Source organism: Scyliorhinus torazame, chromosome 15 (assembly GCF_047496885.1).
Source record: "Scyliorhinus torazame isolate Kashiwa2021f chromosome 15, sScyTor2.1, whole genome shotgun sequence".
Classification (NCBI taxonomy): Eukaryota; Metazoa; Chordata; class Chondrichthyes; order Carcharhiniformes; family Scyliorhinidae; genus Scyliorhinus; species Scyliorhinus torazame.
Window position 1 is genome coordinate 71,707,034 of NC_092721.1, and position 27,185 is coordinate 71,734,218.

Here is a 27,185-nt window from a genome sequence, read left to right on the forward strand (position 1 = left end):
TTTTTCGAAGCCTTAAGTTTCGAAAGAAACAATTTTCACTTTTAAAGTATGAGAATGGATATATTTTTTTAATATTTTGGGGGAATATTGTAATATTGTGTTATTCTGTAAAGAAGGTTGTATGCCTGTGTCTGTAAATTATTTAATTAAGTTGGAAAAAGGTTAATGGAAAAATTTGACTGGCAGGTTTAAGACATGGAAGAGTAAAGGTGCATAAATGCATGCATTTGTAATGAGATTTTCTGGTTGGGGTGTTTCATAAGTATCTAGGCTAGGTTTAGACATTTGCATTAGGAGATATATATGGACATTTTTCAGCTGTTATGCTTCAAAGGGGAGTAAGAAACCTTTACACCTTACAAGAGATTAATAAATAAACAAAGGATGGCAACTGAATTTTATTTGATCCCAAAATTGGAGGGTGTAGGAAAACATGAAAGACTTTTATATTTTGGAAAAGTTAAGTTCAAGGAAATGCTGAGGATAATGGAATAGTAGATGAAAGGGAAAATTATAGTTCAGGCAAGATGTTGCATTGATTTGTGTTGGCTGTATAAGGAAGATCTCCTAGAAACTGCTCTGGGCTAGGAGAAGACAAAGTTTGAATCAGCCATCCAGTCAAGGCAGTAAAGTCTTGGGCTGCAGAAAGCAGTCTTGTTTTGAAATCATGGATGTCCACAGCAGATTGAAAATAGAGTGTGAGGTGTCATGTGGTATACCTTATTAAAGTGACAGCAGCTTTGCCTTGTGCTGGGTTTTTATAGGGCGTGATCTAACCAACAAAAGAGAGTCCGTTCCAGCCGGGAATCGAAGGGTTGTTCCCAGTGCTTATAATATCGTGAACGACCCTGCTATCTAACAACTCTGTTTTTTTCTGCTGGTCCAGCATGGAACTCTCCCCTGAGGTCGCACTCAGTCGCATTTCTTGCACTGAGGAGCTTTGCTCGCCAAACGGCACCCCAATCTCTCGACCCCCAATGCAAACTCCAGACCCCCCAATGGTCCAACTCACCTAGAAGGGGAACCTTAGACCCCTTGCACCCCACTTCACACAGGCAATGCACCCCCAGCCCTGATTCCTCGGACAGGCAAAATGCCAGCCTGGTAGTGCCTCTGCTTACCTGGCAATGCCACCTGAGCACCCTGGCAGTGCCAGGCTGGCACACAAGTAACATTGCCAGGGTACAAGTCTGGCAGTGCCAAGGTAGCACCACCAGTGCCAGCATGCCACCCTGCCTAGAGGCCAGCTACTCGGGGGCTTCTAATATCCTGGGCCCCTCCCAGTGCCATTTTGCCTGTTCCACATTTGTGGGCACCAGCACTGAACGGCGCTCGCCTGAGGTCACTGAGGTGAAGAGATTAGGTCCCAAAGCCTCGGCTAGATCAGGTGAGTGCATATTAGAGTGGGACTAGCTACTCACTCTATTGTGCTGATTTGCCAAATACTGATCCTGCCCACAATGGGCTGGGTCCAGATCACGATGTCTTACGAGATCCCGTTAGATCTCGCACAGCATGGCAAGCCAGGTAAGTACTGGAAGAGGCCTCTCCTGGCATCGTGGTATTGTCCCTGGAAACCAGAGACCCAGAGTAATGCTTTGGGGACCTAGGTTCAAATCCCGCCACTGAAGATGGTGAAATTGTAATTCAATAAAAGGGGTCTGGAATTAAAAATCTAATGATGACCCATGAAACCAGTGTTGACTGTCATAAAAACCCATCTGGTTCACCAATGTCCTTTATGGAAGGAAATCTGCTGTCCTTACCTGGTCTGGCCTACATGTGACTCCAGATCCATAGCAACATGGTTGACTCTTAACTTCCCCCTCAATAATAATAATAATAATACTCGCTTAGTGTCACAAGTAGGCTTCAATGAAGTTACTTTGAAAAGCCCCTAGTCACCACATTCCGGCGCCTGTTTGGGGAGGCCGTTACGGGAATTGAACCCGCGCTGCTGGTTTTGTTCTGCATTACAAGCCAGCTGTTTAGCCCACTGTGCTGAACCAGACCTAGGGCAGTTAGGGACAGGCAATAAATGCTGGCCCAGCCTGCGACACCCACGTCTCTTGAAATAATTTTTTTTTTAAATTGCCCTCATTAACCCTCTGTATTACCTCATTAAAGAACTCAAGCAATTTAGTTAAATGCAATTTTCCTTTAAACCTGCAATATTCCCTTAACTATGCTGCCTTTTTTTAATTAACTCACATTTTCCCAAGTGACTATTAATTTTGTCCCACATTATAGGACAAGATTTTATGGTTGCATGCCTGCCTGAAGTCAATGGATCTTTTGCGAGTCTGTTAAATTCTCCATCCCACCTGTTACGATTCCTGTGGCAGGCAGGACCAGAAAATTCCACCTCTAGACCCCCCACCAAGATTGGTAGTATTAGAAGTAGAGGTAGATTTCAATGGAAGAAGGGTATCTGTTCTTGGAGAAACACAGACTGCTGATTTATTATTGTAGGTTTAATGTTTACCCCGAAGACCAGCATTACCAACAGCACTGAATCTGAGCAGACTGTTATGGTACCAACTTTGCAATGGGCAAGTGTTTCCAGTTTTTTTTTTATTCGTTCATGGGATGTGGGCGTCACTGACTGGCCAGCATTAATTGCCCATCCTGAAGGCCAGACCAGGTAAAGATGGCAGATTTCCTTCCCTAAAGGACATTAGTGAACCAGATGGGTTTTACGACAATCGGCAATGGTCATCATTAGACTTTTAATTCCAGATTGTTTTTTTATTGAATTCAAATTTCACCATCTGCTGTGGCGGGATTTGAACCCGGGTGCCCAGAGCATTACCCTGGGTCTCTGGTTTACTAGTCCAGTGAAAATACCACTACACCACCGCCTCCCCATAAAATAGAGACATAAACAGTGAATAGTTTCATTGCAATATCACTGTTGAATCATGACATCACTTTGATCTGTGTGCTATTTCCTAGTGCTCAAGGAGGCATTCAGAGCGACTAATGGGTGAGCTGGACTTAGGATATGCATTAAAAGAACAGGGCAAAGATATTCAGAATACATTTTTGACACTATTTCTCCACAGTTATGCTTTGAGATCCTAATTCTTCCCCCCTGCATGATGAACCCACTCCAGTCAATTCTGGGGCTAGTATGTGTTTAAGCAGCGCAAAATCTGATAGAAAATAGCAAATACTGATGTCTTAGGGATTATATCCAAAGAATAACTGAGGTATAGATAAAGGAGATCCTAGGTTGAGCGAAGTCAACTAACCACTACTGGAGCGGTAAAAGTTCCCTCAGCTCCCACACGTTTTGGAAAATCAGCGAGTGTTCCTGCATTCGGTCACAAGCCAGTGATTGTGGCAATTTGTAAACAATGCAGACATCACTGGAGGGTCACATCAGCCTCTGATGGAATAGTTTGCTAAAACTTGCTGTTGAGATTCACACATGAGTTAATGGCTCACCTCGATGAGGTAACTAATGTTTACCAGTTTTTGTGGAACTATACTCCAATGTGGAATCAACACCATCGGGGAGGAGAAGCAGAGTGCAAATTGATGATATAATAGTAAAGAAATAATGAGAAGATATTTGGATGAAGCAGATATTTCAGTGTAGGGCTTCACATTTGAGTGTAATGGACAGCAGTAAATGGGATAGAAAGTTTTCAGACCTGTGCAAACCCATGTTCATTGTTGACTTTAACAGTGTAGTTACGCTTCACATTTATGTGGTTGTGACATGAGATGCATCTGAAATGCTTCTCATTTAATAGCAAATACAGCAAAACTGTTTGAGAAATCATTCAAATGTTAGTAACAAAAAGCTTTCTTTGCAGTGGTGACAACGCTGGCAGCATAATCACACTCCACACGTTCAGTATGAGTGCAAAGTTCCTTACTAACACTTAACTCAAAGTGAAAATTGGGTATTGAGGAGTTCTGAATTAAATGTAATCTTCACGCACGTTTTCTGCCATTTGGGAAATAGTAACGAGGTGTTAGAAGGATTCCCAGGCTGATTATCAGCCCATTGAACCATGTCATGAACTCTCCTTCCATGGCCAACAAGTCTTGGTGTGGGTCATGAACCCAGAGATTCTGACCCTGAAGTAGGGATATTACCAATATCTGAACCCACAAGACCCCCATTAAATGCAGTAACACACTCTCCTCCAGGGAATCTCACTCTGCTTTGTTTCAGTGTCAGATTGGGTTCAGATATTGGTTTGAAGGTGACATTTACAGATATCTGCATTTGGTGCAAAGTGAGCTTTGATTCACACTGGTGCCACAGTTGCTGTGTCAGTGCCAGCAAATCTTGACACGTATACAAATTTTTAACTGATTTGTTTACAATTTAGAGCCACTTTACGTCACACGGAGCCCATTTTACTCCTTCTAATGACAATCAATTTACTTCAATGAATGCATCTGATTCCCACTCACACTCACTCCACCTTGTCTTTCCTTTGCAGGCTGTCTACAAAGCCTGGCTGTGTTCCCAGTATTTTGAGGCCACACAGTTTCATTGTAGTTCCAGAATTCCTTGCAAGCAATACTGTTTGGAGGTCCAGACCAGGTGTCCGTTTGTTTTACCAGACAATGAGGATCTTGTCTATGGTGGATTGCCAAGTTTCCTTTGTACAGGTAAGTAATTTGATTTGAAGCATACCATTTGGCAGAGAATTCGTCTTTAATACTAGTGCAGGTTGCAATTAGTAATGTTTGTTTTTTTGAATATCAGATTATGAGATAAAACGTCAGAGAACATTCCCTACCAGTAGTTTGTTGACAGGAATTCTACAGGAGTCTAACAATCATGTCAGGAAGCCACAAGAAAGTCATCAGTTGTTGGCGTTAGGGTTTCAGCTGCCATGCCACACTGTGACAGGACATTTCAATGAAGGGAATAGGGAGTGCAGTTGAGAAGATGAACATTTCACATCATCCTTTTACTTACTCTTAGCTGACTGTAAAGAGGGGTGGGAGATGTATGGCAATCGCTTTATTATCTGTGACCTCAGCTTCTGGCTCTGCAAGCTGACATGAGTAAGCAGCTCCTGGAATGAAAGTGGGCCATCAGTCTGTGACTGCCTGGGTGGGAGAAGTAAAGTAAAAGTGGAAATTGTTATAGCGTGCCAAATGATGCACTGCAAACATATGGTGACGGCTACTAATATTGTTATGAGTATCAGTGTCTTGGCTGATTAGATTGAGTCGAGATGATGAGTGGAATAAATCATTATTCTATCCTAATTACCAGCAATTGGCAATTAGTCAAAAACAAATTTGTTGATCTTTGTTGACAGATTCCAAAACAGCACAGTCCGATACATTTCTGGAAACGAGGAGTCAAGAAAATGAAATATGTCAAAAAACAATCTGCACTTCTCACGATGCATCAAAGTCATGTAAATCGTGGCCGCCGTTTTCATTAGCATATCTGGCTGACTGGTTTTGTTTTAAATTTTCAACGTGATTTGCTAGGTTCATCAAACATAAGAAATGAGAATTGTAACTTTGAATGAAACCGCAGTCTGCTCTTTGCATTGCATTATACTGGACTAGTCATAACGAAAAACAAAGTCAGTTTATTGACAGGAAGTTATTTGCTATATAATGATTTGGTGTAAATAGTACCCAGTTAACAAACAATGTGAAAATTATGTCTCATAGATTGTTTAAGAATAGTCCTCAAATGTAGAAAGTTGATTATGTGAATTTGAAATGTTGACCCTGTAGTTTTTCCACCTTAGTTTCTTTCCAACATTACTCAGTCTTTGCCACCCTCACCTTACATTACAAGTTATTTCATCTCCTACTATTCAAAGTCTCAGGTGACAGCTTTACCAAGACCATTTCCCTTGCCTTCTGCCTCAATCAGTACGTAGAGCAACTTGCCATCATCACTGATTTTAACTTCTGCCTTAATGCTCCTCATTCCGTTTTCTGTCGTCTTCCTACCCTCCATTTATCTGACTCTTCTTATCATCTCCAATAATTGCATCAATAGCAACCCTTCAACACTGCTATCGTGAACACAACCCAGTCCATCACACAAACCCGCCTCCCATCCATTGACTCTGTCTACACCTCCGCTGCCTTGGGAAAGTGGGCAGCATAATCAAAGACCACTCTTACTCACTCTTCCAACTTCTTCCATCGGGCAGGAGATACAAAAGTCTGAGAACACGCACTAACAGATTCAAAAACAGCTTCTTCCCCGCTGTTACCAGACTTTTAAACAACCCTCTCATGGACTGATGGATTTATGGACTGATCTGATCTCTTCACACATATTCTTTACTGAGTAGTACTACACTCCAGTATGCTTCACCCGATGCCTGTGTCTATGTATTTACAATGTGTATTTTATGTTTTCCCTATTATGTATTTTCTTTTCACGTACGGAATGATCTGTTTGATCTGCACACAGAACAATACTTTTCACTGTACCTCGGTACACGTGACAATAAACCAATCCAAGCAGTTGGCTCCAACACTCTAAGTTGTTGATTGATCCCTTGTCTCATACATCATTCACATATCCCTACTCTCTATATTACCCCAGCTACCTCCAACTTTTCTTACACTCCTTGTTCAAATTTCATTAGCCCGGTCCCCACATTGTGCACAATACCAAGATCACTCTAGCCAACATATCCCCTACCTATATTCTTCTACTTTGGCCACACTAACCTACCTAAGCCGTGCTCTCCACCTTTTGATGCCCATGGCCGATCTAATCAATAGTCAACCAGCCCATCAATCTGGCTGGCTGTTGCTAGGAAATGGATTCCAAAAATGGCAATTAGGTCCTGATGTTTAATTCATATTTCCAGGATTCCCGACTGCTGAATTGCAACACTTCCTTCACCCCCAACCTTGCTCCCACCCCACATTCTACAAATGTTGGCGCCAATGTTTTGAACCAGATATCTTGACTTGTGCTTCTGCAGAGATAATTGTTGAGGGTAACTTATCATAGAGCAGGCAAAATCTGATAATGCATCACATATATTGCTATATGTTTAGTCTTGTGCCAGTGAAATTAAAGTCAGTACTTACAGATTTTACGGTGTCAAAATTGCTTTGTTTTCAAGCAGCTTACTGATGGAATTGTACAGTTGGAATTAATATAACTGTTTTCTAGATCATTGATAGTTCCACAAATTGTGGATGCTGAGCCGTTTTTAATACCATCAAACAAGGGCTTACCTTGTTTCAAACACCAGCAAATCTGCCTTTGGCTGCCATTGAAAGCAGTAATACGTATCATAGCATGTAACTATTTATGTTCATTAATTTTTGCAATGCTTGATCTCTTGTGTTTGGCATTAACTCTGAAAGACATAAATGAGAACCTTTGAAAAATTAGTTCACATGTCCAATTGTACAGTTAGATTGTTTGAAACCAGCAAATTAATCTAAAATTGTGGCGCACAATCAAGATTTATGGTGCCTCAAGAACGTTTATCAATATTCACACATTCAATTGTTGGATTTCTTTATCACACAGATCTGCCCAACAATCATCCAACCAATACCGAGCCAGAGTGCTGCGATGTCAGATGGGAGTCCTTTAATTCAGTTTCAAATGAACAATCCGAAGGGACAAGAGAAGCAACCAATCCAATGTTGTGTCACAGGTCCACGCTAGCTTCATCAGTGGCATCAAGACTGTGCAACACTAGACTCAAGTTATGCATCCTGGTACTCATTCTTTTGCATACTGTAGTGACAGTCTCTGCCACACAGACTAGTACTGGATTGGGCTTTGGAGGGCTTGCAACATGGGAAGATAACTCCACCAATGATGAGTAAAGACGTATGCCGTTATTTGACTTGCACATTACAGGCTCACTGATTCAAGGATGACAGTCACATCTGATAGAAACTGGGTGTGCTAGCCTCCAAATCGCAGCTTGCCAGGTCATCCAGGTAACTGAAATTAAGATGTGAGCCAGACTCATATAAACAAAGACACAACACAGCCTTTTACTGATGGAAAGACTGTGCAACACAAGACTATTTCTCATGCCATTTTATACATTGTGTTTTAATGTTTAGACTTTGCTTTTTGCACTAGTTACTACAGACCTTTTGTTTCCTGGAACAGTTTCTCAACACTAACTGAATTGTTACACTGTCTGTATTTTTAGTCATTGTGTGCCCCCCATCCAGTAGTTTGTTTTTTCAGCTGTTATATCCTGTGGGTTTACAGTAAGGCAAAAAAAACTGCTGTAGCATCATGGAACAGTGGGGCATTAACTGTCCCCTCTCCCCATGGAAAACCTCATTGTTCCCATTTCATGTGAAGCAGGCACAATTTGACCTGCTCCAGCCAGTATTAAGCAAGAAGAGCATTAAAACATGTACTGATGCCCCGTGCCATACACAACTGCCTCTGCCACTGTTGCACAAACCAGCTGAAAGAAGAACGGTAAGCCAAAGGACTTCTGGCTTCCTCTCAATCCGTCAAGCAGAACGCTAAGTATTTTCCTTATCTGAGGGAGAATGGTGTTGCACAGTTAACAGCTTCTTACATTTTATGATAATATTTAGCCCCAGTCCCCATTTCAAATAAATCAGTCCTTTCTCCTTGGCAATTGATCAATTGAGTGATCTTATACTATAAATCAAATCGCTCAGTGCATTTGAGCTATTTAATTGCATAAGCTTCATTTAAGGTGGCAGCTAGATTTTTGTCTAGTGTTGTATGATAAACAATTCTCAAGGCCGAAGGGTATCTGTAAATTGAACCGCTAAAGACCATTTTACTACAATTGAAGAAAGAATGTTGAGGACTCCAATAAGAATCTGATCAAGGCAAGAGGACTAAATGCTGCTCTGAACAAACTCCCAACCTTTTGCTCTATGTTGAGTTCACTACCGTCACTAGAGGCAGTAATCCCTCGGAAGCCAGAATGTTATCCTGCTCATAAAGCAGTCTCATTTCGACAAACATTTGTTTCTCATTTTGAAATGTCAAATAGCAATGACATAAAATGCATTTTTACATTATTTAAGAAGTTCAGTTATGCATTGAATTAAATATATTAGCTAATATTTGCATTTGATTTTATGATCAACTACATAGTTACGTAGGATTTTCCATACTACTCTCTAACCTCACTTCCAATAAACACCGCTTAACAAACAATGACTGACCATGGTTATAGGGATGTTGAGTAGTTCTCTGATCCACCAGGTAACTGCTGACTGAAGTACAAGAGTAATTCAATGCAAGTCATATGAGATATGTGATCATATGAGATATGTGATCAAGGTTGACTGTGCAAAGGACCAAATAGAAGAATTAGCCTTCAGCAACATGAGAGTGATTTTAACTTCTTGAGCTGATGCACTCCATTCAAAATGTGTCTTTGCTTGTCTCAAACAGTTAGATTTGGGGCTTTTACAAATAAACCTCCACAATTTAGTGTTATCATTGCCAAGAAAATTGGCTAAGTATACAGGTTTCAGCCCAATTCTCATTTAATTCAATTTTTTGCTCTGAATACTCAATTTAAACTATTTAATTTCTTACTGACCAATCTTCGAACTGACTATCTTTAGGGCTAATGAATGACAGGCTCTTTATCATCCCTTTATCTTTATTCCTTGCAGTTATGTAATTGTATTGCACTGCTGACATTGAAACTCAAGGGAGGGATGATCTTTATATCTTCCCAGTCACATTTTCAAATGGATACAAAGTCATAGATAAATGAGCCTAAGTTACATAATTGATTGCTGTCAGCAATACAAATAAAATGAAACCAATATGAGGGTCAGCATTCTTCCTGTTATTGGAGATTAACTAAAAGGCTTTTTGTTTCATATAAGTGTTCCTTTTCTTGCTATAGATACCAGTGATGATGGAAGTCTGGCACTGTTTGTTTCTTATTCATGTCATTTTTTTAAAGCATTGTTTCCGCGTAATGTCTCCCCAGAGTTTGCATAGTGACATTAAACATTGCACATGAAAAACAATCGATCAAAGCCATTTGCAGTTGTAATTATTAAGCACCTTGTGCACCGAAGCAGAGCAAGGAAAGGAAATAGACCATAAATGTATGCAGCAAAAAAGAAATTGTGCATTTAGAGTGTGCCCAGTTACAGTGATAAAATATTATCCCAGAGTTGCCTACTGGGCTAGACATAATCTCAAATTGATTCAGGACTAAATATCATCAACCCACCAAATTCAAGAAGACACTTTATCACCTTTGGTGCGACAGATTAAAAATTCAAACTTTCGTCTTGGCAGAAACATGAATCATCATATTGTGGAGAGATAAACCCTTCTATCATATAATCTCAAACAACAGTAAATTACTCCAGGAGAAAAGTCATATTGATTTTTCTCGTGGACTGTTTTACTTGAAAATTGATCTGCATAACATGAAAGAAAGGGCAAACCATTCATGATTTTAATGGGCAGTGTCACTGAGTATCGTTCCTGATCAAGTAGCTTTCCACTTCGCAAACCTTTCAGAAATTTTGGCTTGGATCCAGCAGCACTTTCTCCAATAGAATTACAGGAACATCAACTGATCCTGGTTAGTCAGTGAAGACCACAGCAGTTAAGGAAGCTGCTTCTTTAAATTATCTTGTATAAATTGAGTTGTAAATTAACAACAAAAAACCAAAGGCCTGTCATGCCGAAGATTAGTTGTGAAGGTCAAAATGCCTGGGATTTTAATCATCAGGAATTGTACTTGTCCCCTGCCAGAACTATGCTGAGGATCAGTGGAAACGTGCTATCCCCTACCCGCTTACCTATCCAAAGATAATGGCAGAGCTGCTCCCCTTCTAGGAGTTTCCTCGTTACCTTGTAAGGCTGTGATTTCCACTTACCCCACACAAGCCAAATTTAATCAAGGATGTGGAGCAAGTAACAAGAACTCTATGTTGGGTGTCGAGGCCACTTTGGCCCAGCCAGGCTCAGACACAACCTTGAATGTATCAGTGAAGGAGACTATGCCTAGAGAATTGAAATGGTAACAGAACCCGCCTGATTTCAGTACAGGGAAACCAATATGCAATCCTTCCGGCCAGATATCATTCTGTGCTTGGCCAGGCAATCTTTAATGCACAAGTGGTAATGATGCAATCCAACCTAATATATTCTTTGGTTAAGTCAGAGGTGGATGTACAGTTCATGGGACCCTGCGCTCACCTTCATTTCTGCAACCCTCTGTACCGCCCCCGCGCAACCTCATGCCCCTCCTGATCCCACCCACCCTCGCCCCAAAGAATGTAAAGGCGGAAGCCACAAAATACACAAATTGATCACTGCATGTTAACTTATAAAAACATGCCTGAATGGGCCCCCAATCCCCATCACAAATGCAACCTGGCCCTCACACACTATCCAGCCCCCATCCCCCCTCTCCCACCTTTCACCCCTCCTCTCCCCTCTCCCACCCTTCACACTCTCCATTCTCGCAATCTCACTCACCTCGCTCGCCCAGGATGTTCAAAGCTGCCTCCAGCCTGACCTGTTGACTCCTTGTGGTTACGGCTTGATTCGGGATGTCGCGCCCATCTGTTGCTCACCTGCCCTCTGCCCTGGATCAAGCTGTCCACTGTTCCCCTCCGCAGCGGACCTCACCTCGTAGTGGTTCTTTCAGACTCCCTAAACAGAGTCTAATTTCACTCTGCATTGCATGCTGATGGGCTCAACAAACACAAGTGAGCCTATCAGCAAACAAGGTAATCAGGCTCTGATGGGATGCCAAGTGCATCGGCCGACGTGTGGCCCCCCGATTGGTCAGGGCCCTGTGCCTAGGCACGGTGTGTTTCATTATAAATCTGCCTCTGAGTTAAGATGCTATTAATACACCAAGCTCAATTGTTTGCAGTGTCATATTGCCTTCTTAAATATGCTTCTAAGACAGTCCACAACTTTGAGAATTCAAGATATGACATTATCAGGCAAGGGTTTTGTTGTTGCTGCAATGCAACATTTCATCATCACTTTCCTAAATCAATTCCTATAATTACATAAAAAAGATGTCAAAATAAAATGAAATAAACTAACTCAATGATCCTAGATAGTAAGCAACAATGTTGAAAAATTGTATACTAGTAGTTTCATTTAAATCTATTTTTTTATTAAGTGACTGTGAACACCCATGAGAACTATCAATAAGTATACAATTATAATGGGTGAAGGAGGGAAAATAAATGACAGACATGTTCAATGATATTCCCATTCTTTTGTAATTAATTAAAAGGATTTTCCAAGACTCATATTTACAGATGTCTCTGTTACTTAAAGAAAAGAAGAAGCTCTTTGAAAAGTTATAAAGGGCACTCGATACTCAACAGACATGATCCTTTTAAAAAGATAGATTGATGATTGTTCAGTCTGTGCAACAAATATGTATTTTTAACATGGTCTGTGATATTCACAGTCTGTGACGGAGTTTTAAATTCCTTGTCATTTCCTCTCCGAGATCACCCCATGTGTTTGCACCAATGTACATTGATTTATTCTGTAGCGTTTGCAGATTTTGCTATGAAGAAAATCTTTAACCAGTTTGTTACCATGTTTTCACCAGCTATCACTCTGTGCTATATATATATATATATTGGAGCTGTTTGTCTTTCTTTCCCCTTTTGTGTCAAATCCATCCTGATATATTTGTGTTAATGTTGTACTTTGACAAGGAACACATTTAAGGGCTATTTTCCAAAATATATACATTTCATGAATTGAAGCATGTTGCCTCTCTTGCCATATTTCATGAGGGACAAATTAGACATTTTTTTACACTCGGTCAATTAAGGATGATCAAACTGTTTCCACTGGTGAGGAAACTGAGGACACAGGTTTAAAATACTTGGCAAAAGGGTCAGAGGGGACACGAGGAGACATTTTTCAAGTTGCAAGTTGCTATGATCTGCAGTGCACTGCCTGAAAAGGTGGCCAAAGCAAATTCAACAGTCACTTTAAAAAGGGAATTGGATATATACTTGCAAAGGACGATGGGGAAATAGTGGGGGTGGGTCTAATTGGATAGCTCTTTCCGAGAGTTGACATAAACACAATAGGCTGATTGGTCTCCTTCTGTGCTGTACGATTCTATGGTATTACTTGTTTCTTTAAAGTTACCCATGACCACACCCGAGCAGTACTATCATTCATAACCATGGTTCACTTGACTTCAGTGGATCTTAATTTCCCTTGCATGAAGTTAAATTATCTACATGTGATAAAGTTAAATCCACTGGAAATATCGTCGATAGATATGAAGTTTGCAAAAAAAAAATGTAGATATATATTTATTATTTCAAGTTAGAACAAAACACATAATTGGTAACATAAATGTTGCATTGAAAATTTGTACCTTAAATATGCAAACAGGTCACTCGTCCTTAGAATCTGTTAGAATAGTGTTTTATTCAACTTCTTGTCTGAAGAATTATGTAAATTAGAACAAAATCTTTGACACAGCCTGTGACAACTATCAATAAAAATATTCAAGTTTATTCTGTATGGTGTAAACAAAATGGTGACCTCCTTTGAAAAACAAAAAATATACTCTTCAGCTAACACTGAAGAAAAACAAGGCACTTGGTGGCAAGAGCTCAGATAGTGAGAGTCCATTTTTAGGGTTTGAAACCAGTCAAAAATGAGTCTGACCAAATCAGAATATTACCCAAATACAGAGTCTGTTGGTATGTTTGTAAATGTCATTACTGGACCCCAGTGAACAAAAATAGAACTATTTCTGTGCTGGTAGTTTGCATTTTTAGTTTTGGTGCATTTGTAAACTCATACAGAGCCAGTGTTTTCTGTGTACAAACAATCAATTTGAAATTTCACGAGGTTATAATTTAAAATTGTTAGGTAAGAAATATGATAAAAGAGTCAGGAAGGAACAAAATTATTGACATTTTTAAGCTATTGGGTAAATATGAAATTAGTTTTTGTATATTTAAAAAAGAATTGCTTCCTGCTCAATTGACAATGCAGCAAAGGTTTTGCATTTTGTTCTGACTACTACAGTATTAAACAGTTTTCACAAAATAATGTATTCTTTAATAACGTTTGAATGTGACTTTTCAAATATTAAATGTCCATAGAATCTACAGTCACTTATTATTAAAATGCAAGATATCTGCTGCTGGGGGCTGGAGAGTGAGCTGAAACTATGATTCTGCAAAATTACCTGTCATTATTGTGGTACGGGCTGCATTACGAGGTCGATGCAGAATTTGCAAGTTCACAGGGCATACTGTTAATGTATGAAAAGCCCAAAAACCTGTAATATGGCAAGAGACATGACAGGAACGCAAATCGCCACGAATAGCGGGGCAACTTGTGTCATTCCTCCAACAGGCTCACAGAAACACCACCAACACATCAACATCCCATGGCAAATTCTCAAAGGCAGCCAGGGATGGATAACAAATGCTGGGCTTGCCAGCAAAATCCTTATCCCATGAAAGAATGTTTTGAAAATGACTGTCAAGAAATTGCTGTATCTGCGCCGTAAAAACAAATCAACCTCATCATATAAAGTTAAGGCTGGTACTTTGGTGTAAGGAGTCTGTTAAGGAGTCAACTATATTTCCAAGGGCTATACACATTGAAATCAACTGGCAATAAATGGGAATCGGTCCGCAATTGCCACGTGAAACACACAAAAAGGCTGCAAGTTAAACTGGGGAAATTATGGGTGGATTTTTCCCATATTTTTTCAGAGTGACAGGCTCTGACTGAAACCCGGCATGCAGCTCTCCAAATGCACAGTCAAGATTTCAGTTCAGGTATTGAGCCTCTCTGAGAAAATAAACTCAGTGGGAGTGTTTAAACTGTCACTGTGTTGGAACGGGGTCTGATAGAGCCAGTGAAAAGGGTGCCCTGAACAGAAAATAAATCCACCTACCCACCCCGCTCCAGCACTCCCCCTCCCATGGACACAGGAGACACCCCCCACCCACTGACAAGAAGTGAGGGTTCACCCCAACACCACAGCATCGGGGCTCTCACCAATCACCCACCATCAGGGGCTCCCCTCTCTGCACCAGCATCAGGGCTCCCAAAACTTTCCCTACCTTCCCCCCAACCACAATCATCAGCATCAGTGGCTCCTCTTCCCAACAAATATCACACAAACACAAACCCCCAATTGGGTTCCCAGAAGTCTCAGCCAGGCACTGCTCCTTAGCAGTGACATCACGTTGGCAATGTTTCAATATTCAGTGAAGCGGGAAATCATATGGTGGGGGGGGGGGGGGGGGCTCAGTAATGAGATTAAAATGTATTAACTTTATTAAAATAAGGTTCTCGACCTTTATGGATGTAAACCTCATCACATCACCGGCGAGGGGTGTGGAAAATCGGGAAATGAGATGTCGCCGGCGAGAATCTCCTTCCCTGATTCTCACCAGATGTTGCGTCCTCGTCGCCGTTCCCGCTGATAGCAGACACGGGCGCAAAATCGCCCTCCTAACAGAAACAGCACCATTAAAGCACCTATGGTGTAATGAAACATCGCAAGATGCTGCACTGGAGCATTATAAAAGAAAGAGTGACAGCAAGTCACATAAGGAGATAGTAGATCAGACAAACAAAAGCTTGTTAGGAGGTTTTCAGGAGTGTCTTAAAAGAGGAAAGCAAGGTGCAAAGGCTAAGCGGAATAAAGAGGCTATTCCAGATCTTGGGTCTATGCAATCGAAGGCACAGCCTTGGTCGATCAGTTAAATTGGGGCTCCACAAGAAGCCAGAATTAGAAGAGTGCAGATATCTTGGAGAGCTTCAGAATAGAATCATAGAATCATACAGTACTGAAGGGGCTCTTCAGCCCATCAAAACCTGCACTGACAAAAAATAACTACTCGAATCTAAACAAATCCCACTTCCCAGCACGTGGCCCAAAGCTTTGACTGTTATGACATTTCAAGTGCTCATCCAAGCACTTTTTTAATGATTGTGAGGTTTCCTTCCTCAACGGTCCTACCAGATAGTGCATTGCAGATTCCCACCATCCTCCGGCATTTCTCCAAAGCCCCTTTAAACCTGCTGCCTTTCACCTTAAAATGATGCCCCCTTGCCATTGAACTTTCAACTAAGGGGAACAACTGCTTTCTATCCATCCTATCCATGCCCCGCATAATCTTAATCACGGCAGCACGGTAGCATTGTGGATAGCACAATTGCTTCACAGCTCCAGGGTCCCAGGTTCAATTCCGGCTTGGGTCACTGTCTGTGCGGAGTCTGCACATCCTCGTGTGTGTGTGGGTTTCCTCCGGGTGCTCTGGTTTCCTCCCACAGTCCAAAGATGTGCAGGTTAGGTGGATTGGCCATGATAAATTGCCCTTAGTGTCCCAAATTGCCCTTAGTGTTGGATGGGGTTACTGGGTTATGGGGATAGGGTGGAGGTGTTGGGTAGGGTGCTCTTTCCAAGAGCCGGTACAGACTCGATGGGCCGAATGGCCTCCTTCTGCACTGTAAATTCTATGATAAACTATGATAAACCTCAATCAGGTCCCCTCTCAGTCGTCTCTGCTCCAAAGTAAACAACCCGAGTTTATCCAGCCTCTCTTAAAACTAAAATGCTCCATCTCAAGCAACATCCTGATGAATCTCCTCTGCACCCTCTCGAGTGAAATCACATCCTTGTGTGGCTGGAGGAGAGTACACATATAGGGAGAGGTGAGGCCATGGAATGATTTGAAAATAAGGACGAGAATTTTAAAATCAAGATATTGTTTGACCAGAAAGGAAGGAATTAATCCTTCACAAAGAAAAAATGCATGGGGGAATGGGACTAAATAATAGAATAAAAGAGTACACAGGGAACAGAGGTTGGGAAACGCTTTACAGTACAAATATTTTTTGGTCGAGAATATGCAGGCTCATAAATGTCTGGTAAAGCACAAAAGTCCTCGAACAGAAAGGAAAACCTTCAAAAGTAAAATGCTGCAGATGCTGCAAAGCTGAAATCAAAGCAGAAAATGCTGAAAATACACAACAAGTCATGAAGACTCTTTGGTGTGAGAAAGCAGCAGAATTTTCCATTCCTGCAAGTGGGAAGAGAGGCGGGAAGGACTAAACCTGGCATTGTAAAGCAGCATGTCAGATTGTTGGTGTGTTCCTGCTTCTTGATCCTTTTCATTACGTGAGGAGTGGGTGTGATAAGTATTCACCTGCAAGTGGCAGGTGGCCTATTAAACCAATTAAGTAGACAATTAAAGCCTGCTCAGCAAAAAACAATTCGAATTTTCCATCTGACATGCAGCCCTCCCTCCACAGCTGCCAAAATTCCTGCCCTGAACTGAAGCCAGAACAGAGCCAGAGATGGAGGATGCCACCCAGCAGTAGACCTAAAAAGGAGAGTTCCATCAATTCTGCACTCGCTGTGGCCGTCGGGCCTTGTAGCTGACGGACAGGCTTTGACAAGCGAGGAGATGAGTTATTTGCCACAGAATGTGAAACAAGGAGTTTGGTGAGTGAAGAAGTTTAAAGGGCTAATTGTTTTCTAAAGCGTAGTTTTTTTCTTTAATCTTTAGTTAATTGTTATATTACTGTTTAAGTTAAGAGGTAAATTAGTTTTATTCTCTTTTTCTAATATTTTTAATATATGTACGTAGAAATATCAGAAAACCAAAACTCCACTGGAACAATAAATACAGGTCCACAACAACCCCTAACACCAAGCCAACAACTCTCCCAGCCCCCTTGATTTTCCCCCTTATCTACCCCTACCCCCCCAATAAAGAAAACAAATCCCAATTCCCCCGCTGACACCTTAATTCACCTTGCAGAAATCGCTAAACGGTTTCCCCTCCCGGTGAAATCATCCTCCGCCCTCCGTAACGAGATCTTGACCTTCTCCAAGTGCAGGAATTCCACCAGGTCGCTCACCCCCCCCCCCCCTTCCTCACCCCCCCCCCCCCCCCCCACCCACCCCCACCCCCCCCCCCGGCGTTGGCGGCTCCGAATCCCGCCAGTTCAACAAAATCCGTCTCCAGGCTAACATGGAGGCAAAGGCCAAGACATCGGCCTCTCTCCCCATCTGGATTCCTGGATCTTCCGACGCTCAAATATCGCCATCAGGTGAAGCAGGAAGCTGCGGTGCTGCATGAAAAGCTGCATCAGCCGGAAACTCACCGCAGTCAGATGGTTGCAGAGGATAAGAGGATAGGATCGCCACAGGAGGAGAGTGAGCGGCTCCTAAAACAGGTTAAAGAAGACACTCACAGTGAGACTACTGGTGACTCCGGTGACACCACGTTAATTCACACCTCATCCCCTCGAGCGTCTCCACAAGCAAATGCAGTCCTGAATGAAATGACTCCAGACGGGGAGAATCGACAAGCCAAAACTGATTCAAGTAAGCCGGACATGACTCCAGACGGGGAGCGCCGCGGACTCAGTGACGGCACACTCAAGGAAACAGCAGATGCCACAAAGGATGCTGACATGAGTAACTGTGTGAAGGACTCGTATTATCCACAGAGGGTAGTCACTGAGCGCAACCAACACAAAAACACAACCCATGAAAACCACATCAACCACAGTAACAAGAAGCGTACCAACGGCAACAATGTCAACAACAAGCACGACAAAAATTACAATGGAACTACGACTGGTACGACATGGTACAACTCTGCCAATGCGGGACACTGTTACTGCTCAGCTGAGTACAATGACATACCACGGCAGGACGACACAGATTGCGTACATCGCTACCACAAGCATCGAAAGAAAAACAAATCAGACAACAAAGTGATTTGACCACTTCTTGGTTCCTTACGCACAGGGACACTGATGGCATTTCAGAGCAATGCCACCATCAACATCACAACCTCACCAACCAAACAAGAAAGCCACTCAACCATAATAATTAATTAATTTTGGACTCATACATATTATTTGGACTTATTGTTTGATAATCACTGTCATCATGATTTGTACATATCGTCATTTATCTATCTATGTTGTTCAATTTTCTTTCATCATGTACAGAAAATATGTAACACGAAAAATGGGGGGATGTGGTGATATACGCCACTGTAAATACACAAGGGGTTAATGTAGATACACTAGGACACTGTAAATACACAAGGGGTTAATGTGAATACACTTAGACTAGATAAACACTAGAGGGAGCACCAGAGACATCATAACACACAGACATTCAACCAATAGGGTAAGATAGGACACGACCAATGGACAGTCAAGACACACACAGAGGTGACACTATCACAAGCGGGCTACCCATGTAAAAGGACAGGGCACACATGCTCTTTCTCTTTCCATAGGCGACACTCAGAGAGATAGGAGCAGATCAGGGAAGCATCACACCCACCGCATGGATTAGAGCAGACTGGTTAGTTAGATATAGTTACTATAGTTAGATTAGCAAGAGAGTCGAACTCAAGTAGGAGAATAGTTAACTGTTCAATAAATGTGTTAAAGCTATCTCCAAGTCTAAACCTTCCTTTGTAAAAGTGTACATCAAGGAAGCAGCTTATGCTACGTCAAGAAGCATAACACGACAATTATTGCATATCGGCACCCACAGCGATATGTCCTCCAACCCGAAGTGTTGCCTGTACTGTTTCCAAACTCGCAATGCTGAGACCACCTCCGGGCTCATGGAATACCAGACCGATAAAAATGGAAGGGGCGCCAACAACAGTGCCCACAAACTTGTCCCCTACACGACGCTGCCTCCATTCACCCCCAAACCGCTCACCACTCAGTAATAGTTCATCAAACTCTGCAACGCCAAGCTCCCCCGACCTCGCTCCCTCTCCAAAAACACCTCCTCACGCACAGGGTCTTCCCCACCCACATGAGCCACAAAATTATCCCATTTACCTTCCTAAAATAGGACTTGGGAACAAAGATGGAGAGGTTCTGGAACACAAACAAGAATCTGGGCAGCACCATCATTTTAACCGTCTGCACGCACCCAGCCAGTGGCAGCAGCAACACATCCATCTTTTAAAGTCTGCCTTAATTCCCTCCGTCAGTCGTGCCAAATTCAATTTATGCAGCTGTGCCCAGCTCCGTGCCGCCTGATCCCTGGGATACCGAAAACCCACCCTCACCACCCGGAATGGCAACTCCCCTCGCCTCCTCTCCTGTCTCCTGGCATTAAACGGGAACACCACACTTTTCTCCAAGTTCTATTTATACCCTGAAAAATGGCCAAAGTCGCTCAGGATCTCCATGATCCTGTCAATGCTGCCTACCGGGTCCAAAATATATAACAGAAGATTTTCCACATACAACGAGACTCTGTGTTCGGCCCCATCCCACTCAACCCCTCTCCAACCCTTCGATGCCCTAAGTTCCATTGCCAACAGCTCTATCGCTAGAACAAAAGGCAAGAGGGAAAGCGGCCACTCCTGCCTTGTCCCCCCAGTGCAGCCAGATGTTCCCCAAACTCAACCTATTCTTCCAGACACTAGCCATTGGCGCCATATACAGCATCCAAACACAATCCATGAAACCATGGCCTAACCCAAACCGACCCAGCATCTCCAACAATTACGCCCACTCCACCCGGTCAAAAGCCTTCTCCGCATCCATTGCCAACACCACTTCTACCTCCGGGGGCATTATACTGACATTGAGAGAACCTGCGCACATTTGCTGACAGCTGCTTCTCCCTTCACAAACCTGTCTGATCCTTCCTATCACCCCTGGCACAGTCCTCTATCCGTGACGCAAACACCTTCGCGAACAACGTGCATCCACATTTAGCAGCAAAATCAGGCAGTACGGCCCACACTGCTCTGGGGGGTCCTTATCTTTCTTTAAGATCAATTAAATGAATACCTGCGACAATGTGGGGGGAAGCTCCTCCCTCCCCCTCGCCTCATTATACGTCCCCACTAGCAGGGGCCCCAGCTCCGCACCAAACATCTTGTAAAACTTGGCTGGGAACCCATCAAACCCCAGGGCCTTCCCTGCCTGCATCAAGCCTACGCTACCCCTCACCTCGCTCAGACCAATCGGAGTCCCAACCCCTGTGCCTTCTATTCCTCCACCCTTGGGAACTCCAGCCCGTCCAAGAACTGCCTCATGCCTTCCTCACCAGGCGGAGGCTCCAACTCATACAACCTTCTGTAGAAGACCTCAAACACGCCATTTACCCCTTCTGGGTCTGACACCACCATGGCTCTCTCATCCCTCTACCAATCTCTCTCGCCGCTGCCTGTTTCCTCAGTTTGGTGGGACAACATCCTACTCGCTTCTTCCCCATACTCGTACATTGCCCCTCCAGCCCTCGGTAATTGCCCACTGCCTTCCCCGTGCCTTCCTCTGCCTCTCCTTTAGAAGCCCCTCCTCTGGCACAACCGAATACCTCTGATTTACCCTCAAAATCTCATTCACCAGCCTCGCTCTCTCCTCTCATTCCACCCTCTCTCTATGTGCCCAAAATCAAAATAAATTTGTACCTGAATACCACCTTAATTGTCTCCCACAGTGTAGAGGCCTTGACCTCCCCCGTGTCATTCGCTCCACATACCCTCGGATGGCTGCCCTCACCCCCTCCCACACCCCCTCATCCACCAACAAGCCCACATCCAACCTCCACTGTGGCCAGTGGGCCTCCCTCTGAACCACCTGCAAATCCACCCGGTGCAGCGCATGGTCAGAGACCAAACTCGCCGAAAACTCCAAATCGGTTACCCCCGCCAACAGCGCCTTGTCCATCACGAAAAAAATCAATCCGGTAGTACACCCAGTGCACATGCAAGAAGTACGAGAACTCCTTCGCCTTCAGCCTCCCAAACTTTCATGAATTCGCCCCACCCCCACACGGTCCATCAACCACCTCAGCTCCCTCACCACCACCGATACCTTCAACGACCTGGGACACGACCAGTTCATCCTCGGATCCAAAACTGTGTTACAATCGCCCCCATTATCAGCTGGTGCGTGGTCCGGTTCTGGGATCTTCCCTAACACCTGCCTCATAAAGTCCACGTTATCACAATTTGGAGCATAAACGTTCACCAGGACCACCGCGTTCCCTCCAACTTCCCACTAACCATCACGTATCTGCCCCCCGGGTCAGCTACAATCGTGCCCACCTCGAAAGCCACTTTCTTGTTGACCAGCACCGCCACCCCCCTCGTCTTCATGTCCAACCCCCAAATGGAACATCTGTCCCACCTATTCATTCCTCAGCCTTGTCTGATCTCCCAGCTTCAGTCGTGTCTCCTGAAGGAAAATAACATGTGCCTTCAGACTCCTCAAGTGTGCGAAAACACGTGACCGTTTAACCGACCCTTTCAACCCCCGCACGTTCCAAGTAACCAGCCTAGTCATGGATCTCCCTGCTCCCTTCCTCTGCTGATCAGCCATACCCCTTCTTTAGCCAGCTCCCCCCAGTCCTCAACTCGCACTTTTCCAGGCCCGCCCCAAAATGTCCACTGCCATCTCTGCTTAACCACTGCGCCACACCAACCACACCCATGTCTGCACCCCTCACCCCCCCCCCCCCCCACTCCCCATCACCAAACAAAAAACCAACCCACCCATCCCCCCCATCCTGATGGCAACCCCCCATTCCACTCCCATTAACTAGCCTTAGCAACTAGCATGGCGGCCCCGACTCAGGGCTTCTGACTACCCCTCATCTCCCCAAACTGCTCCTCAACCCCCATCCCTCCAAACAACAAACAACCATAAAAGGAAAAACAAAGAGCACAGTCACCCTCACCGCTCCGCCAGTCGTAACCCTCGCCAATCCACCCACCCTGTGTGCCCACATTTTACACAAAACACCACTCCACAATGGAGAACCCCCATTGGCCGACTGATGGCACGGAGAATCCCGCTGCCAGTGCGACGAGGCAGAGGATCCCACAGATAGTTTTTAACAACAAAGCGCAGGAGTCCAGAAGGCTGTGTTCCTTCCGGGTAGCAGGGTTTGGGATTTTTACTTAGGAAAGGAACTTGCAGTGGGAGGGGGAGGCTCCAGTTGTCATTGTCCATGTAGGTACCAATGACATAGGTAGAACTAGGAAAGAGGTTCTCCAGAGAGAGTTTGATGATATCGGCACTAAATTAAAAAAATAGACCGTCAAAGGTAATACTCACTGGGTTATTACCTGAACCACATGGAAATTGGCATAGGGAAAATAAAATTAGAGGAATGAATGCATGACTCAAAGACTGGTGTGGGAGAAGTGGATTCTGGTGTGCGCGGCACTGGCACCAGTACTGGGGAAAATGAGGGCTGTACCGTTAGATTGATCATCACCTGCGCCATGCTAGGACCGATGTTCTAGTGAATCATACAACTAGGTAGAGAGGGCTTTAAACTAAATTAAGGTGGGGGAAAGGGTCATGTAGGGGAAGATTGTGTAAATTAAATGGAAATAACAAGGCAATAGATAAAGGTAACAATAAAACTAATGATAATCAGAGTACAGCAGGTAGGGATAGTGATTTCAGACTTAATAGTGTGCCATCAGATAGGGCCGAGTTTACAAAAATAGTTTTAAAAAATTGAATTGAGGACACTATGTCTGAATTACCACAGCTTTTGCAATAAGACAGCTGAATTGTCAGTTCAAAAAGGAAGTCATATTATGAACTGATTGACCTTACAGAGAGAGACATGGCTATAAGGAAACAAGAGCTGGGCCGAGAACTATCAAATGAAAAAATGAAATGAAAATCACTTTTTGTCACAAGTAGGCTTCAAATGAAGTTATTCTGAAAAGCCCCTAGTCACCACATTCCGGCACCTTTTCAAGGAGGTTGGTTCAGGAATTGAACTGTGCTGCTGGCCTGCCTTGGTCTGCTTTAAAAGCCAACTCTTTAGCCCTGTGCTAAACCAGCCCCTGGTTTGTCTCAAGAGTATGAGACATTCAGGAAGGGCAGGGAGCTGAGAAAGGATGGTGGGGCAGCTCTGTTAATCAAAGAGGATATTCGTACTGCAGTGAAAGATGACCTTAGTTCCAAAGAACAAAACATCAAATCCGTTTGGGTAGAACTAAGAAACAGCAAGGGCCAAAAAACATTGGTGGGAGTTGATCACAGGCCACCAAACGGCAGTGTAATGTAAATCACAGTATAAATCAGGAAATTGGTGGTGTATGTAATAAGGGTAATATAGTAATCATGAAGGATTTCAATCTATATATATACACTGGGTAAACCTAATTAGTACTAAATTTGGTGCACGGTTCTTAAATTTTATGCAAGACGGACATTTGGAGCAATACATCAAGGAACCAACTTGGGAACTATTTTAGATTTTGTATTGTGCAATGAAAAAGGGCCAGTTAATAATCTCATTGTGAAACAGTCTGCAGGAAAGAGTGACCTTAACATGTTAAACTTTTACATTAAATTTGATAGTGGTGTAGTTCAGGCAAAGATTAGGGTCTTAAATCTAAACAAAGGAAATTATGAAGGTATGAGGGGCAATTTAAATAACTAATACATAGTTTACAATAAAAATACATTTCTTGAATGCATAAAAACTCAACAAGGAAAATGTTCCAATCGCAGCTAACGAAAGAAATCAAGAATTGTATGATATCAAAGGAAGAGGACTGGGAGCATTTTGCAATTCTGCAAAGAAGAACACCCACAACCTGCAGATCAAGAGTCTGCAGTCCTGCACAACGAGCCACAAACTGATGTGGACAACTACACAACTAACAAAAGGAGGAGGTTCCACAAATATACCCATCTTCAATGATGGGGGAGGCCGGCACAACAGCACAAAAAAACAAACATTTGCAGCCAAGAGCAGGATTGTTCAGATGGTAGGGTTTGCTGCTCTGCCACTTGAAGAATGAATGGAAAATTCATCGCCACTGATACTGACTCCCCCACAGCCATTTAATGTTCCAACAACGCCATATGGTATCAAGAAATAACTGAAGGCACTGGACACTGCAAAGGCTTTTGGCCCTGAAAACATTCCTGTTGCACTGAAAACTTTTTAAATAAAAATATTTTTTTATTCTCCTTTTTCACATTTTCTCTCAAATGTAGACCCAACAATAAACAATAATCAGTAACGAACGTAATGTCAATCCCCATATCAATAACAACGATCCCATTCTCCCGCCAAACTCCCAAACATTAGCCCGCATGTTAACATAAACAAATGACAGAAAGGAATGAGGACTCACCACGGTCACCATTAACATTCGGCTCCCCTCCCTCCAACCCTCCCAGCAATCAACCCCCCTAATGTTCGATGTGATCCAATTCTCGAAAGTGCATAATGAATAACGTCCATGAATTGTAGAACACCTCTGTCCTTCCCCTCAGTTTAAAGTTGACCTTTTCAAGCATCAAGAATTCCAGCAGGTCCCCCCGCCATGCCAGGGCACAGGGTGGAGAGGTTGATCTCTACCCTAACAGGATCCACCTTCGGGCGATCAACGACGAATTGCGAAGGCTACAACATCTGCCTCCGTGCCCGTTTCCAACCCCAGCTGGTCCGACACCCCGAATATGGCCTCCCAAGGGCCCGGGTCCAGTTTCACGTGCACCACGTTAGAGATTACCCTAAACACCTCCTTCCAGTAATCCTCCAGCTTTAGACAGGACCAAAACAGATGAACGTGGTTTGCGCCCCCCGCAACGTTCACATACATCTTCTAACCTTCTCAAAGAGCCGACTCTTCCTCACCCTGGTAAGGTGCGCTCTATACACCACCTTCAGCTGTACCAGCCCCAACCTCACACACGAGGTAGAGGCGTTCACCTTCAGGAGCACCTCACACCAGAACCCCTCCTCCATACTCTCTCCCAACTCTTCCTCCCACTTTGACATGATCCCTTGCAGCGGTGCCTTCTCCTCCTCCAAAATAGCCCCGTAAACTGCAGATACAACCCCCTTCTCCAGTACCCCTGTCGTCAGCACCTCCTCCAGCAATGTGGAAGTCAGTTCTACTGGGAAGCTCTGTATCTCCTTTCTGGCAAACTCTCGAACCTGCATGTATCTAAATATTTCCCCCTGCTCCAGCCCATACTTCACTCCCAGCTCCTTCAATCCCACAAAACGACCCCCAAGAAACAAATCTTTTAGTCTCCTAATTCCTTTCTCCTCCCATCTCCGAAAATTTCCATCCCACTTCCATGGTTCAAATCTATGGTTCCCCCAAATCGGCATTTTCCTTGACCCTGCCCCCAACCCGAAGTGCTGTCGAAACTGCCTCCAAATTCTCAATGAAGCTATTACTACCGGACTCCCTGAGTATCTCCCCGGGGCCATCAGGAGCGGCGCTGTTGCTAGCGCCATCAATCCCGACCCCCTACACAGACTCTCCTCCATTCTGACCCAACAAGAAACATGGACGTTCGCAACGCCTAAAGAGAAATGTGGACAATGTAAGATTCAGACAGGCTCAGAGCCTGAATGTATATTTGTGAGCAAAGAATCCAGACAGCATCGAAACCCCCAACCGATTAGCATTTTAATGGCCCATCCCCGTAACACAAAGGATTGATACCCAGGTAACCGATACAATCCCAGACATTTAGGCGCCATTCCCTCTACTCAGCAAGCATCAACAACAGGGTCAATGACCGCATGGGCACGCCCCCCCATCAATACACCCGCCCCTTTATTGGCTCAGATCGAAGGCAGTGATCGAAAACTGCCCAATTAATTGGGTCCAAACCTAAGGACTGAGCGCGAAACTCCACAAAGATAAAGAGAGTCACTGCAATGTGTTCGATCTCTTTTGGACCTGGCGCTCCGGCATCGTCCATCTCCAATCGCAGCACCACCAGAAGCAAGTTCAAGTTCAACGCCCGCTACCAGACGGATGAGCCCAACTGAGCAGCAGTTACTTCTCCAGACCCAGAAGATCCAGATTCAAACAAAGGCCACTGTTCCTCTGACCTAAGCCAGGTGCCTGAAGTTAAGTACAGGTTGTCATAGTTGTTAGGTGTAGTTTAACAAGTAGTGTTTATGTTGCATGTATAAGTTAATCTTGTGTGTAAATAAAGTACCATTATTCTTGAACTAACTAACTGGTTGTTTGGCTCTTTCATCGATACCCGGTTGAACCTTGTGGCGGTATCATTTGATACCTGGCAACTCTGAGAGCATATCATATCACTATCTAGATAAAAGAAGGGCAACCTTATGGACTGCCATATTTATAGCGTATAAATATAGCAACAGTTATTGGCAACCTCTGACGGGACTCAACCCAGAAGTGACTGTGTC

General features: G+C 43.6%; 1 protein-coding gene across 1 annotated transcript; it reads left to right on the forward strand.

Annotated features, from left to right (window-relative positions):
* The first annotated feature begins 1,224 nt into the window (after positions 1 to 1,224).
* On the forward strand, positions 1,225 to 13,906 carry LOC140391306 (NALCN channel auxiliary factor 1-like). The gene is made up of 4 exons (XM_072475899.1): positions 1,225 to 1,387; positions 2,473 to 2,534; positions 4,464 to 4,635; positions 7,508 to 13,906. Exons 1-4 carry the CDS (start codon positions 1,225 to 1,227, stop codon positions 7,810 to 7,812), a joined length of 702 nt encoding a protein of 233 aa, XP_072332000.1. The 3' UTR covers positions 7,813 to 13,906.
* The last annotated feature ends 13,279 nt before the right edge of the window (positions 13,907 to 27,185 follow it).